At 42.1% G+C, this 15,443-nt stretch overlaps 1 protein-coding gene and 1 long non-coding RNA gene across 2 annotated transcripts in view; one reads left to right on the forward strand and one right to left on the reverse strand.

Moving 5' to 3' along the window:
• The window catches only part of NHS (NHS actin remodeling regulator), a 351,682-nt gene extending 337,908 nt beyond the window's left edge, over window positions 1-13,774 (forward strand). The window contains exons 6-9 of the mRNA XM_045875399.3: window positions 1,950-2,081; window positions 3,061-6,042; window positions 6,567-6,693; window positions 9,675-13,774. Coding sequence (XP_045731355.2) covers window positions 1,950-2,081; window positions 3,061-6,042; window positions 6,567-6,693; window positions 9,675-10,281 — 3,848 coding nt within the window. The 3' untranslated portion in view covers window positions 10,282-13,774. The remainder of the gene's footprint in view (window positions 1-1,949; window positions 2,082-3,060; window positions 6,043-6,566; window positions 6,694-9,674) is intronic.
• The window catches only part of LOC135361907 (uncharacterized), a 52,637-nt gene extending 37,373 nt beyond the window's left edge, over window positions 1-15,264 (reverse strand). The window contains exons 1-2 of the long non-coding RNA XR_010406048.1: window positions 15,098-15,264; window positions 11,382-11,435 (exon numbers count right to left, since the gene is read on the reverse strand). This is a non-coding gene — a long non-coding RNA (uncharacterized LOC135361907). The remainder of the gene's footprint in view (window positions 1-11,381; window positions 11,436-15,097) is intronic.
• Window positions 15,265-15,443: the final 179 nt, after the last annotated feature.

Consider the following 15,443-nt stretch of genomic DNA (forward strand, 5'->3'; position numbering starts at 1 on the left):
AAGTGAAATGATGTTATGAAATATTCTCACTTTCAAAGACAGACAGAAAATGATCTATCCATTGGGCTTTCTTTAAACATCTCTAATAGTTATATTTTAATTTATTTGTATATTGAAAATTTCACAATGGCCACATTACTACTTTTATCCTGGTACCATGTGACTAAAGGTTGCATGTCGCTCGAGATGCATTTTGGACATGGCTATTATTAATCCCACTCAGATTTCTCTCACATAAAGTGGAGAGCAAATGACCAGATATCCAGGACAGATATTATTTCCTTCCTGAAAAACAGGAATTCTGGTTGATCAGCTGGTTATGAGCTAGGAGTAATTTTCCTGCTGACCTATTCAACTTGCAGGATAAATTATTCTAAGGATGCATACTTTATCTGATCTCCATAATCTAAATGGGCTGGGTTAGGTAGATGTCAAAATGTATCATTTTGGCATCCTCTTAAACTAACTTTCCCTTCTGGGAACATTTGATGATTACAAGCAGCACCTGCTTTCTTCATAGCACTGTAAGTAGATCTTGTTTTCAAATTTAGTTCTTTGATTATGGGTCTTGTGATTCAGGAAAAGGGAAGATCTTTCCTTCTGCTTTATTTCAGGAACTCTCAGACTAAAGCCCAGATTATATGTTGATTTCAAGAGCTTTAATGAAAAAGCTGCTAATTATGTCCATATAACATAAAGTGTGTCTGTGTGCCATGTGTTCTGTAATTATTATGAGTAGAATGAAAGATCTTAATTTTTGGCTGGAGCTAAGAAAGGAAAATTCCATTAGTATGAATTCTCCAATTAATATAATAATTAGTCATCATGTGACATCTCACAGATTTTTTTCAAAAGTGAGTTCTGGAAACTGTTGTCACTGTGATGCTAAGCAGAACTCAAATTGCTTCATTTTATAGCTGAGCTGAGGTTTAACACGCCATCCTGCTCTATGCGTAACAATCAGGATAAATGATGAGGCAACCAGATTCCAACGCACTTTTGGCATCCTGACTTTCTGAGGCAAAGCTCACTCTGAAAAATCCATGGCACATGCCTGTGCCAGACAGGAGTGTGAATTCCTCACCTCCTTCCTCACCATTCTAGTTTTGATAAGACTGCATGTAGTGTATCAATAATGTGATTATGGAGAGAGAAACAAACAAGCATCAAGGTTTGGCCCCTGTATTTATAAAAGCAAACAGACACTCATTGTAAAGACTGGGAATTCCAGCTTCATTTACAGCTGAAAGAGAACGTAGATCCACTTAAGTAGAGAACTGAGGACTGCCTTGTATTCTTATTTTATATTGATAAGACACTGGTGCCATACCAAAAAGTGTCCAACTGAGACAGTAGAAGAAAATAGAGTTCAATGATGATTTAAAAACAAATCTCTAGGCTACTTTCTCCTCATAGAAGGAGTGTGTGCATGTGTTGTGTTGTGTGTAGGGTTGGGGTGCAGTGGGTAGAGAGAGGAAAAAAAACCTCACAAAGATGCTTTTAATGAAGAAATGGGTCAGGATATGTTAGCTGAACTAATTCAGGTTAACATCTTGGCTCTGGATCTACTACTATGCAAAGACAGGTTCAGCGAGCCCAGAAATAGACCCGTAAATAGGAGTAACTAAAGGTTGTAAGTCCTTCAGGAGCTGTTTCTGTGTGAGAGTGATTCTTTGATGTTATTTTTCTCTCCTCTTTCTTTTGATTTTCCTTCTTTGCTTGTTACTCTTGGCAGTGCAAGCTGTTGTGCAGAGCTGCATTTAGAAGTAAAGCTTAATGTACTGCAGAGTAATTTAAATAAGAGCTGAATAAGGGCTCCCTTATATTTATTCACGGGCTTAATCCAAACTCTTCCTTTACTTCCAATCAATAAATATCACTGTGTTCCAAGCAAATGAAAATTTGTTTGCCGTTTCTAAAGGCTAATGAGACCTATTTGTGGGTTGCAGGAGTTGGTTTTGACAGAGAGGCTAGTATACGCTGCTCTCTTGTTCATTCACAATCCGTACTACAGCGGAGACGGAAACTGAGGAGGAGGAAAACCATCTCGGGTATCCCCAGAAGAGTCCAACAAGAAATAGGTGTAGTATAAAACTGTTCATGGTTAACATTCTGTTGGGTGTCAATTAGAAGGAGATGAAATGGAAGCCGGCCTTTTAATCAGCTTCCTTAAAAATCGTCAGTGTTGTAACTTGTAGAGGTTTGAAATGGCGTGTACTTGTTCTGTGTTCAGCAAGCTGGGTGGTATTACTTTTTGAATCTCTGTTCTTGACTGTGAAGATTTAACCTTAGGAATTTAGGTATACATGTTCAAGTCTTATGGCTGAAATGTAATATTTTGGTAATTTTTAAAGTTTTATTAAGATGGAAATGATAAGCAATTTTTTAAAGTTTTATTAAGATGGAATAAAAAGTAGCAAGATTCAATGAAAGATTGTTTTGGGAAAATTATACCTTTACTTGAAGAGAGATATACTTTTATGGCATTAATTAAGAAGGTAAAATTTAAGCATATTCAATTAAATACTGACTATTGATAACATGTTACCCTTTATGACTTTTCTTCTATTTTTTTCTGTTCCATGTGTTTAGGAATCTCTTCCTATGCTTTATTATTATTATTATTATTATTATTACTATAGCATCTCTTTTATTACTTATAATGAATTTTAAGAGTTTTATTTTGCTGGGCATATATTACAAAATAAAAAAGAATAGCGGCCAAGAAGACAAAATGCACTTTAATTTAAAAAAAAATAGTAGTCACTTATTGGGGCAAAGTAATTTGATAGTGAAGAGAGAATTCACAAAAGATCTAAAAGCATTTTCTCTTAGTATACACACACACACACACACACACACACACGTAGAGACAGAGACAGAGAGGCAAAGGACAGATTCCCCAAAGCATTTTAACTTTCTCCTAATTTTATATGCTGATTTTTTTTCCTCAAAGAGAAAGATCCAACATGCCACCACCCAGATTTGTGGACATCTCTCAGAATGTCTGTTAGTCTGCTGATGTATGAAATATCTCACTGTGCTTTCCGTGTGCCCTAGATTCTGATGAATCCCCTGTGGCCAGGGAAAGGAATGTGATCGTGCACACGAATCCAGACCCTTCCAACACTGTCAACAGGAGGTCTGGAACCAGGGATTCAGAGTGCCAAACTGAAGATATTCTGATTGCTGCTCCATCCAGAAGGAGAATCAGAGCTCAAAGGGGTCAAAGCATTGCAGCTTCCCTTTCTCATTCTGCTGGCAACATCTCTGCGTTGGCAGACAAAGGCGACAGCATGTTCACTACTGCAGTGAGCAGCCGTACAAGGTCTCGGAGCCTCCCCCGGGAGGGCAATAGAGGTGGGGATGCTGAGCCCAAAGTTGGTGCTAAACCCTCAGCATATGAAGAGGGGGAGCCTTTCATGGGCGACCAAGAAAGAACCCCAAATGATCGCAGTGAGGCCCCCAGCAGCCCAAGTGCACAGGAACACCAGCCTGCTTTGGGCCTGGCTTGTTCTCAACGTCTTCACAGCCCTCAGCACAAGTTAAACGAGAGAGGGAGGTCACGTCTGTCCCGAATGGCTGCTGACTCTGGCAGCTGTGACATCTCCTCCAACTCAGACACCTTTGGGAGCCCCATCCACTGCATCTCCACGGCTGGCGTCCTCCTCAGCAGCCACATGGACCCAAAAGATGACCACCAGTCATCCAGTGGCAACTGGAGTGGGAGCAGCTCCACATGCCCCTCACAGACCTCAGAGACAATCCCTCCTGCAGCTTCTCCTCCCCTCACCGGCTCTTCACACTGTGACTCAGAGTTGTCACTCAACACAGCCCCTCATGCTAATGAGGATGCCAATGTCTTCGTGACAGAGCAGTACAATGACCACCTGGATAAAGTGAGAGGCCACCGGGCAAACTCCTTTACCTCCACTGTGGCAGATCTGCTGGATGACCCCAACAACAGCAACACCAGTGACAGTGAGTGGAATTACCTACACCACCATCACGATGCCTCCTGCCGCCAGGATTTTAGTCCTGAGCGCCCCAAGGCAGACAGCCTGGGCTGCCCGAGCTTCACAAGCATGGCCACTTATGACAGCTTTCTGGAAAAGTCTCTATCAGACAAAGCAGACACTAGCTCTCACTTTTCAGTGGACACAGAAGGATACTACACTTCCATGCACTTTGACTGTGGTCTCAAAGGCAGTAAGAATTATGTCTGTCACTATGCAGCCCTGGGCCCAGAGAATGGCCAGGGCATCGGGGTACCTCCTACTCTTCCGGACTGTGCCTGGCAGGACTACTTAGACCACAGGAGGCAGGGGAGACCTAGCATCTCTTTCAGGAAACCAAAGGCAAAGCCGACCCCACCTAAACGTAGTTCATCATTGAGGAAGTCCGATGGAAACGCAGACATTTCTGAGAAGAAAGAACCAAAGATAAGCAGTGGCCAGCTCCTGCCTCACAGTTCCAGGGAAATGAAGCTGCCTCTTGATTTCTCCAACACGCCTTCTCGAATGGAAACTGCCAACCTTCCCACCAAGCAAGAATCTGCTTGGATGAACCAGAGTGAACATGGTATTAAGGAACCTCAGTTAGACACTTCAGATACTCCACCATTCAAAGATGAAGGTGCTGAATCAACTCACTATGCAGATCTCTGGCTTCTCAATGACTTGAAAACAAATGATCCTTACAGATCTTTATCTAATTCAAGTACTGCTACGGGTACCACGGTTATTGAATGCATCAAATCTCCAGAGAGCTCTGAATCCCAAACATCCCAGTCAGAATCAAGAGCCACCACCCCATCCCTTCCCTCTGTTGACAATGAGTTTAAACTGGCCTCACCAGAAAAGCTGGCCGGCTTGGCATCGCCATCAAGTGGCTACTCGAGCCAGTCTGAAACACCGACCTCCTCTTTCCCTACAGCTTTCTTTTCCGGTCCACTGTCTCCTGGAGGTAGCAAAAGAAAACCGAAAGTCCCAGAAAGGAAATCCTCACTACAGCAACCCTCTTTAAAAGATGGAGCTCTTTCACTGAGTAAAGACCTCGAACTTCCAATTATACCTCCTACCCATCTTGACCTAAGTGCTCTTCATAGTGTCTTGAATAAACCATTCCACCACCGTCACCCGCTGCATGTTTTTACTCATAGTAAGCAGAACCCAGTAGGAGAAACACTGCGGTCGAATCCTCCACCGTCCCTTGCAATTACACCGACAGTCCTGAAATCTGTTAACCTTAGGTCCATCAGCAAGTCTGAAGAAGTGAAGCAAAAAGAGGGCAACAATACAGATCTCCCCTACTTAGAAGACAGCACTCTCACAATGGCTGCCCTGTCTCCAGGTAAGATTAAGCCGCATGTGGCTAAGAAATCAGTATCACGTCAGTACTCCACTGAAGACACCATACTGTCCTTTTTAGACTCCTCTGCAGTTGAGATGGGACCAGACAAACTCCAGTTAGAGAAAAAACGTACTTTTGATGTAAAGAATCATTGTGACCCAGAAACAGCAACCTCAGCTGGTAACAATCTTCTAGATTCAAGTGTCACAAAAGACCAAAAACATATGGAGAGCGAGCTTATTCCGGAGAACACACCAAGTAAAAATTGTGACTTTCCCACAGAAGGATTTCAGAGGGTCTCTGTTGCCCGCCCAAATGATTTGGATGGTAAAGTACTACAATATGGAGCTGGTCCAGATGGAGCCCTAGGACAGGTGCAGAAGCCATCCTCTGCAGATTGGGAGGAAGCTGCATACCCTGAGTCTGTGGATGCGCTCACAGCTCAGTCAAACTCACCAACCAGACCCACAGACATAAGCAGTCAACTTAAGCATCAGCTTGGGATGAGCCACCACCATGACAAAGTGCCTGGGAATATCAGCTGTGAAGCAGAGCTATCGACTGCAAATTCATGCCCTGAAAAATGTTCTGAGCAGGAAAATAGTGCTTCAGGTATTTCAGCCAAAAGTGCCTCTGATAACAGCGGAGCAGAGGAGACCCAAGGAAGTGTGGATGAGGTTTCACTGAAAGGTCAGTTGTTGATGCCTTTGTCCCAGTGGAAAGGTCTCTCACGGCACTTCATTGCGTTTTTTTCTTTCTTATGTTCCCTGTAACACAGTACAGCCCTGGGTGTTGGTTTCCCTCCACCTTTTTTTCACTTCTTAAAACAATTGAGATAAAAGTTTTTGTTATTGAGGGACTGAGCTGCGACAGATAATCTCTCTTTTTAAAAATAGCCGTAAGGTATCTGTTGTTTGTTGATGCCACAAGCCAGTGAAACACAGCAGCGTGCCTGGTAACTTCTTTTTTTTTAAAAGATTTTTTTTTTTTTTTTAATTTATTTGAGACAGAGAGAACGAGAGAGAGAGCACATGAGAGCGGGGAGGGTCAGAGGGAGAAGCAGGTTCCTTGCTGAGCAGGGAGCCCGATGCGGGACTCGATCCAGGGACTCCAGGATCATGACCTGAGCCGAAGGCGGTCGCTTAACCAACTGAGCCACCCAGGCGCCCCATCTGGTAACTTCTTCTTAAAGATGCTTTTGTTCTTCATTTAAGAATCGTCACCGAGTGATGACTCTATGGTTTCGCCACTTAGTGAAGACTCTCAGGCTGAAGCAGAAGGTGTGTTCGTGTCTCCAAACAAACCTCGAACAACTGAGGATTTGTTTGCAGTCATTCACAGGTGAGGCAATTAACACCAAAAGTTTTGCTTCTTTCAGTGCATCTCATCAAATGCAAATACAGGAAAGCCTTGTGTACTTATGATACATTCAGCAAAAAAGCAAAGAAAAATTAGTTTTCCAAATCAAACTGATAGACTTATATTTCTGTTGGGGAATGTGAGCCTTTATATATAGCTCAACCTGACTTGAGAGACTTCCATAAGAACTGCCGAAGGGAGAGGTGTTTTCCATAGGAAAGACATCTTGTGACAAGTTTTCGTTTGAAAACAATTTGTGGCTAAGTAACAGCGTGAAAGCTCACTCTGTTGTAATCTCTGACAAATACTTTCTTGAACCAAAAGGAAAAAAAAAAAAAAGCTCACAACTGTAATCCTACACTAGCAGAGATGCAAGCCGATTCACTGAACAGTCAGAGCCCAAGTTTGAGACAAGACAGTGTATAAACCTGCCCGTTTCATAGCTCAGAATTAATCACTGCTCCTTTTCTCCCCCTCTTCCTAAAACTTAAACTTCTTTAATAACATTGGTCCTCTCTAAAATTAATACCCCAAATCCCACAAACAGAGGACGTCCTCTGGGCTGTTTTTCTAGGACACTATTGTGTCCAGGCTGCCCATTCACATTCTCTCACCTGCCCCCTGCCCCCTGCAATCAAGGACCATGTTTGCAAGAATATATACTCCTTACAACTTGTGACTGACGAACAGAGCAGGAACTTGCACTCGGTAGCCGAACCCAGATTAGACTGAGCTATCCAATCCTGCTGTACCTGCTCCTTTCACAGCCACGACTGCTTTCTTCCACTAGGCCTTGGAACTATATGGGACTCCCAAGGGACACAACTTGGAAACTGCCTTTTCTACCTTATGAAGTTACACTTTTTAAAAAAGATTTTATTTATTCATTTGCAAGAGAGAGAGAGAGAGAGAGCGTGCATATGAGCAGGGGCAAAGGGAGAGGGAGAAGCAGGCTCCCCACTGAGGAGGGAGCCCAACGTGGGGCTTGATCCCAGGACCCTGGGATCATGACCTGAGTTGAAGGCAGACGGTTAACCAACTGAGCCACCCAGGCATCCCTGAAGTTATACTTTTTGAAGCAAGTTTTTTTCAAGAAGCTTGCCATTTTTCCAGGAATTCTACTATTTTTTTTTTAGATTTATTTATTTATCTATTTGAGAGAGAGAGGGAGAGAGCACAAACAGAGGGAGGGGCAGAGGGAGAGGGAGAAGCAGATCCCCTGCTGAGCGGGGAGCGCGACACAGGGCTCAATCTCAGGACCGGGAGATCATCACCTGAGCCAAAGGCAGACGCTTAAATGACTGAGCCACCCAGGTGCCCCTGGAATTCTACTTTTAAAGGGAACTTGCATTTTCTGTTGATGTGGTTTTCTCATAAAGAAGGAGCACAGCTCTTCAACAGCTTTTTTTTTAAAGGAGTCCATCAGAAACACCTTCTGTGTGTATATACCTTAGCAGGCACACCTCGCCACGCAGAGAGTGAAGAATCAGTTCATTTTTTCTTTGCTCTGCGTGTGGTCTAAGATCTGATTATATTTCCCTTACCACACTTTCTCTTAGGACAAGTTACTAAAACGCTATATAAGTTAAAGAGCCAAGTTCTTACCGCAAAGGACCAAATGTTAGTATCTGGAGTAGTGGACAGAACATAAGTAGTGGAGTCAGAAACATCTGGAATTGAATCTCAGTGCTGCCACTTCTTATCCAGTCTTGTCAGTTAAAACCTCTCTACCTACTCCCTGTTAGTGGAGATACCTATAGCTCACAAATTCAATTTTGATGCTAAAATAACATTTTAGTGTCTCGAATATGGTAGATGCTAAAAGCAAATGTTAGTTTGAAATTCCTACCGTATCGGAGTGCCAGACCCTGGCATATGCGAGATAACCACCACAAAGGTTTCAGTGAACCAAAATGAGGCTGGTCTCCCAACTGCAAAGCTGACATTTTCTCTACCCTATGGATTTTTAGGTTGGTGAAAGAGCATGTTGCCAATATTTATCAACATACTGAATCATGCTGAAGATTCACTAAGTTTACACCTACTTACTTACCAAAAGAAATAATATGATGACAGATGCCTACGTTTGGTAGACTTACAGAGCTTGGTAATCTTAGATTTGCATTTGTGTAGGATTTATTTATGTGCAGCACAAAGAATGACCTTGTTGGGTTTTTTTTGTGGATGACACTTGATTTTTTTTTGCCTTGTTTTCTTGAGAGTTTACAGTATATAGAGCTTTAAGAGCTCCAGAGGTAGTCTAGGTTTTTAGCTTCTCACAGAAAGTGGGCTTATTGACTGATACACAGCTGATGTTACTAAGCAGCTACAGAATGGTCTTTACAGCAAAAGATGGATTGATTTATTTAACAAGTCATGTAAGAAATTTTTTATATGGAGAAATTTAAAAAGTTGACAGAATAGTATAACGTACCTCCCCCTGACACACATACCCATCACCCACGCCTGTCCACCATCAACCTGTGGCTAATCCCGTCCCATCCACACCTCTATCCACTTTGCTCTTCGGGTAGTCACTGAAAGCCAACCGCACACATCAGAGCATTTTATCCGTAAGGCCGAGACAGAGTTAATAAGAGAAAGCTATAGTCCTTCACTGCCTACACTCTAACCAGAAGCCAGACAGCAGTATTTTCTCAGACTCTTGTAAAACATCCCAATGAGTCCTCCCCTAGAAGCCGTAGCCTCCACATTAGTCATAATGTGAGCCGGTCATTTACAGAACCTCGTTTACGGCCGCGAGGACTGGAGAATTTCCCTCCGGCTGGGAGTGCCCCAAGGGCAAGGACTGTATCTCACTCCGCACCTCCTGGTCCTAACGCTTCCTATCCAGTCAGGGGGGGTCCACCCAAGTGCTCTTTAAGGACAGCGCGTGGATGTGGCATGACACTTGTAGTTTCCTAAAAATGTCTGCGGACTGAGATGTTTCCTTTTCTTGAAAGGTCCAAGAGGAAAGTACTTGGAAGAAAAGATTCTGGGGATATGTCCACTCGAAGCAAATCGAGGGCTCCTCTTGGCGGCGGCGGCGGCAGCGCCGGTTCTGTCACTCTGCCCAACAGCAACGTGACCACCCCGAACAGCCAGAGGTCTCCTGGCCTCATCTACCGAAATGCCAAAAAGTCCAACACATCGAACGAAGAGTTTAAGCTGCTACTCCTCAAGAAAGGAAGTCGCTCAGATTCTAGTTACCGCATGTCTGCCACTGAGATCCTCAAGAGTCCCATCCTGCCCAAACCTCCAGGAGAGCTCACCGCCGAGTCCCCACCAAGCACCCATGAGGCCCATCAGGGGGCACCTGGGGCCGAGGCGTTGTCCCCACTCTCTCCGTGCTCCCCAAGAGTTAATGCGGAAGGGTTTGCCTCAAAGAACTTTGCCACCTCAGCATCGGCTAGGGTTGGCCGTTCGCGAGCGCCCCCTGCGGCCAGCAGCAGTCGCTATAGCGTCCGCTGCAGGCTGTACAATGCGCCCATGCAGGCCATCTCTGAGGGTGAGACAGAAAATTCTGATGGGAGCCCACATGACGACCGATCCTCCCAGAGCTCAACATAGGTGGCCCGGGCCAGGCTGGCCGCCAAAGGCCAAAACCCTTAGTCATATGAGGATGTAGGAACAGAACAGAGGACTGGGGAGAAGTCAGCACACCATGGGGTACCATCACTGCTTACCAACGAATTCCTAAATATTTGCGGGGGAAACGGAAGATGGTCTTTCTTGATTATTTTCCACATTTTTAAGTAGCTGCACTGTCTTTCATATTTTTCTTTAGCTTCGTTTGATTTACCCAGTCTCATTCCTTTTGATAATATAGAATTTGAACATGTCTGCTTTTCATGAAACCTAGAAAAAGTTTTCCCAGAGCTGCCTATTCAGAAAACAAAGCCCTCACTGTCATAATTCTTAAGAAGATGAAATTACTCTGGAGGTTTGGTATTTTTTTATATTAAAATGAACTAAAGCAAAATTCAGAAGAACTACACACATGTAAATACCATATTTTTGATAAAAATGTGTAAATAGATTTATCAATGACGAGTGGACATGTGGCCAATTATCTACCACACACCAACTGTTTATAGAACACAACAAATAAAGTGTAATAATTGTATTCTGTGAATACCATTTTCATATAAAATACCATATTTAAATGTCCACCAATATGATTTTCTGAGTGATAAACCTCAATTATGAATTTTAAACTGGTGAAATAAAGAAAATCTTGAGGTCATATACTGAAATGTGATTAATTTAAAATAATGAATTCAGACCTCACCATTTTTGTGACAAATTGCAGCACCAAACAAGCGAATAGTAACACATGGCTATGATTTGCCATGTGGTAATTTGGACAGAATGAAAAGCATGCTTTTGATTTTTTTTTTAATCAATGAGAAAAATCATCATTCTCAACACAAAGCCCTGAAGAACAACATTTGACAGTGTCTTTTAGACTTTTAAGTTTTCAATGGATTGCTTTAAAGAGAATGAATAGGGAAAACAATAGTCAATTTTAGGTTATGTTTTATATTAGGCTACTGGGGACATAAACAGTCATAAACTCCTTAAACAGTTTAGCAATTAGCTCCAGGTTCTTTAACTAACAAAAATAAAACATAAGCATGCCACAGAGCTATTGATTTATCAGTAAGTACCTGCAATGGGTTTTCAGTGAAGCTTTCTCTCTGTGCTGATGAGATTCATGCTACCTAAAAAGTAACAGAAATGACACTGTGAACAATATAGTTGGGAAATAGGTATGTGTATATGCATTATTTATATTCACTGTTAAACCGGGAATGGGGAACAGCTCTGGTTCACAATGCTACATACAAATGAGTTTTGTCTGATTTTACTATATCTGCTTGATGGCAAAAGGGGAGGGTGGTGGGTGGGAAAGGAAATATCAGGGCAAGTGCTCTGATAAAATGAAGGCAGGGAAACAAGCTGAATTACTTGAAATTACTTGAATTTTCTTGTCTTAAAACTGAAAAAGAAGTAGTTACAAGTTGAAATCTGCAAATGGTTCTTACACCTCTGATTTTAACGTGAACTGATACTAATGTTTGAAATATGTCAGAAATATAAGCAGCTATGTACTTAGAATATGTTTTGAATGGGACAAGGTAGAAAGTAAAGAGAACTAAGAAGGGATATGGCCTATAAAAGAATAGAATGTGATTAGAATGCTAGAACAGACCAGCATTACCAAGAAATTGATTAGCAACTGGCTTTAAGTTTATGCAAGTGGTATTTGGGAAAGTAGGATGTGTGAAAGCGGGTTTGTGGCTTTGGTTTGATTCATACAACATGAAGGAGAAAGCCTGGTCTAAGAGGATGCTGTCTTTCAATAGAAACACTTTCTAAGATGTTATAGATTGAGAATTAGAGAATCTGATTGCTGTTGGTTTTTGTTTGTTTGTAAAGAAAAAAAATGTCTGTCTTCTATTTGTTTTCACTATCAAATTGTATTTCTTAATTTCTTGTCATCCTTGTATGTAAAATGGGTCCTGGGGGTGGCGGGGTAGAGGAGGGAGAATGTGTGTGTGGGTGTGTGTGTGGGTGTGTGGGTGTGGGTGCTTGCGCTGGGATAGATAAGCTACTTGGTAAAGGGTACATTTGAACATGTATAAAGTGTTATACTTTTTATTAAAAGAAAAATGGGGGTTTGAAAAAATGGACCATTTCTCATTGGAACCCATTAGTCAAGAAAACCAGCATGGTTTGACACCACATGGGAACACGAAAAACTTTTTCTCATGCTTTGAAAAGTACACTTGGCAAAATTTTAAAAATAAAGTTTTTAGACAAATGCGCTAAGAAACCGTCATTTCCAGTCCCAATAGGTGATCTTTTGTAATTTTCATAAAAGCAGTTCGTTTGCAGTATGGCTTTTGTGTAGTTAGGGGTTTTTTAAGCGTAAAGAAAGTATGTGGGCTTTAAAAGTGATTCTAAATCTTGAATAGGAAACCCATTAATTGGCTTTAATAAATATGTCACCTTTTTATTATTGACATCAATTTAAGTAATGGTACCATATATTTTTTAAAATACATACTGACTTGAATTGTGAGGCAATAAGATTCCTTCTATATGTAATGATCACAGAACTAACCCTTATAATATAGTTTTACTTATTTTGTTTACTCTAAAAATCTATAGCAGAGTTTCTCTATTTTATATTTCATAGATTTAAAAAAAACCCAAATAATGATGGATTTTAAATTCACTGTGTTGAGTATTGAGTAACTGAGTTAAAAAAAAAAAAAAGTAAGGAATTCCTTAGTAATCTGGAATATTCTACATGGCTTTATTACATAGCATATAAGACCAAGAATTAGAGGGCTGTCTTCAACATCACTACCGTTTTGAAGCAGGGTACACACATTAGGTATTGTAAAAAACATCAATCCAAACTTTTCTTCTGTTGTTTGCACTGATGCTAATTTTTTGTTCTTTTATGTTTATACAACATGTCTGTGTTGTGTGGGGAAAATTTTTTTTTCCTTACTTTTTGGTTTTTTGTGTTTGGGGTGTTTTTTTGTTTTTTGTTGGTTTTTTGGGTTTTTTTTGGCTAAGTAGAGGACATGGACTAGTTGTAGCAAACAAAACACACTGTTTGCTCTTGCCAAAGGTCAGTGAGTGAGTACATTTGCTGCAGTGACAGCAGACTTAGAGAACTAGATCATGACAAAGGTTTAAAACTATAAAGAAGGTTACAGTGTAACTATTTTGGTACTAGAACCAGTTCATGCTGGCCAAAAAGACAATGGTTTATGGACTTGCATCCATTTTGTATTTTTGTAATATTTGTAAATATGAACTTTTTAAATTGTCACAGAAATGGTTTCTTTTGTAAGATGTTTTCAACGTTTACATTCAATTCAAGCCTTTGTATATTTTAGAGCTGTGCAACACTTTAAGTCTTGTATTTATTTTTAGTAAAAATGGTGACAGTTTCATTGTGAACCCCTCTCAAAAAAAATGTACCAGAAAAGTTTGATTACCTAGAAAGTGTGTATAGAAACTGCAAATAAACGTGACTGCAATTAAACAACCAGTTTCTCTTGGATTATGTAACTGCATTCTTGGGGTTTCACAAACAGCAAGTGTTTTATAGGGAACTGGACATAAAGGGAACTGCTATAGCAAAAGTATGAGGGGAAAAAAGTAATAAATAGTGTATAATGGGGTGCCTGGGTGGCTCAGATGGTTGAGCATCTGCCTTCGGCTCAGGTCATGATCCCAGGGTCCTGGGATCGAGCCCCGCATCGGGCTTCCTGCTCCTTGGGAGCCTGCTTCTCCCTCTACCTCTCTCTCTGTCTCTCATAAAGAAATGAATAAAATCTTAAAAAAAAAAAAAATAGTGTATAATGAGCTCCAATCTCATTTTGGGTTTTGGGTTTGTTTGTTTGTTTTTAGATTTTTTTAAAGTAATCTCAACACCCAACATGGGGCTCCAACTCATAACCCCGAGATCACACAAGCTCTACTGACTGAGCCAGCCAGGCGCCTCTCTAATCTCGTTTTGTATTTGAGAGGAGAAAGAATAAATTTCCAATATCTACTATACTTTCCTTGTAGCTCCTCTGTGAGCCAGGAAAAGATTTATGGCTTTACTTTAAAATACTTACCTGCTTTGCTTCTGATAATTACTCAGACTGTGCCTCCTTCCAAAGATGGGCAGCCTCGATATACATATGCCAATATGCCACTAAATAATGTCATGTATCCTTTATTACGTAGCAAATTTATGTGCCAGATAGTGTTCTAAGTGCTTTGCTTACTCAAACTCATGTACTCCCCACATTGTGCCCATTTAACAGATGGGGAAACGCAAGCACAGAGCTGTTACCTGACTTGTCCAAAGCCGTGGAGGGACTAAATGTTGGGGCCGCAGTTAACCCCAGTAAATCTGGCTCCAGGGTCTGTGTTACCTCCCCATGAGGTAACAACTTTTTAAAATAACTTTCCCCGTTTGTACCAAACCTCCACAATGAAGGCCCCATATCCTCTCCTTCGAATTCCAGCAATGACGCGCACACCTAGGATAGAGCCAAAGTCGACGTCTGTGACGGGAGGGCGAGAGATAGAATTACATTTAAAAAAACAAAATTTTCAGGCGCCTGGGGGGCTCAGTTGGTTGAGCGACTGCCTTCGGCTCAGGTCATGATCCTGGAGTCCCGGGATCGAGTCCCGCATCGGGCTCCCTGCTCGGCGGGGAGTCTGCTTCTCCCTCTGACCCTCCCCCCTCTCATGTGCTCTCTCTCTCTCAAATAAATAAATAAAATCTTTAAAAAAAAAAATTTTTTTTTTTTTTCCAAAAAATCAACCAATGACAGTGGAGAGGACACGCGCCCAGCAGCCTCACCACGCCGAGCGTTCTCCACGAAGCGGCTCCGGCGCTGGAAGAATCGCGCGCCCATGCGCCGGCGCCCCTGCGCAGCCGCAGAAACACCTCTCAGCGTTGGGGGCTCGCCGCTACGCTCTAGTGCCGGGTCCCAATCCCACCAGCTTTTGCGAGCGGAAATCTGAACTCGAACGCCCAGCTACAGACGCTCGGAGGCGGGCACTGACGGCTGCGCAATGGGAGGGAAAGCCCCTCCCCTTGGCTGTCGCCCTAGCAACGTTCCTATTCCCCCAACCATTGCGCAGGCGCCCGCCGGATAAGAGCCGCGTGTATGGGAAAAAGAGTGCCGCGTGCTCGCTAGTGCGCG

The sequence above is a fragment of the Mirounga angustirostris genome, unplaced genomic scaffold (assembly GCF_029215605.1).
Source record: "Mirounga angustirostris isolate CCGP_5_RB_7025 unplaced genomic scaffold, mMirAng1.0.hap1 SCAF_11, whole genome shotgun sequence".
In the NCBI taxonomy this organism is placed as follows: Eukaryota; Metazoa; Chordata; class Mammalia; order Carnivora; family Phocidae; genus Mirounga; species Mirounga angustirostris.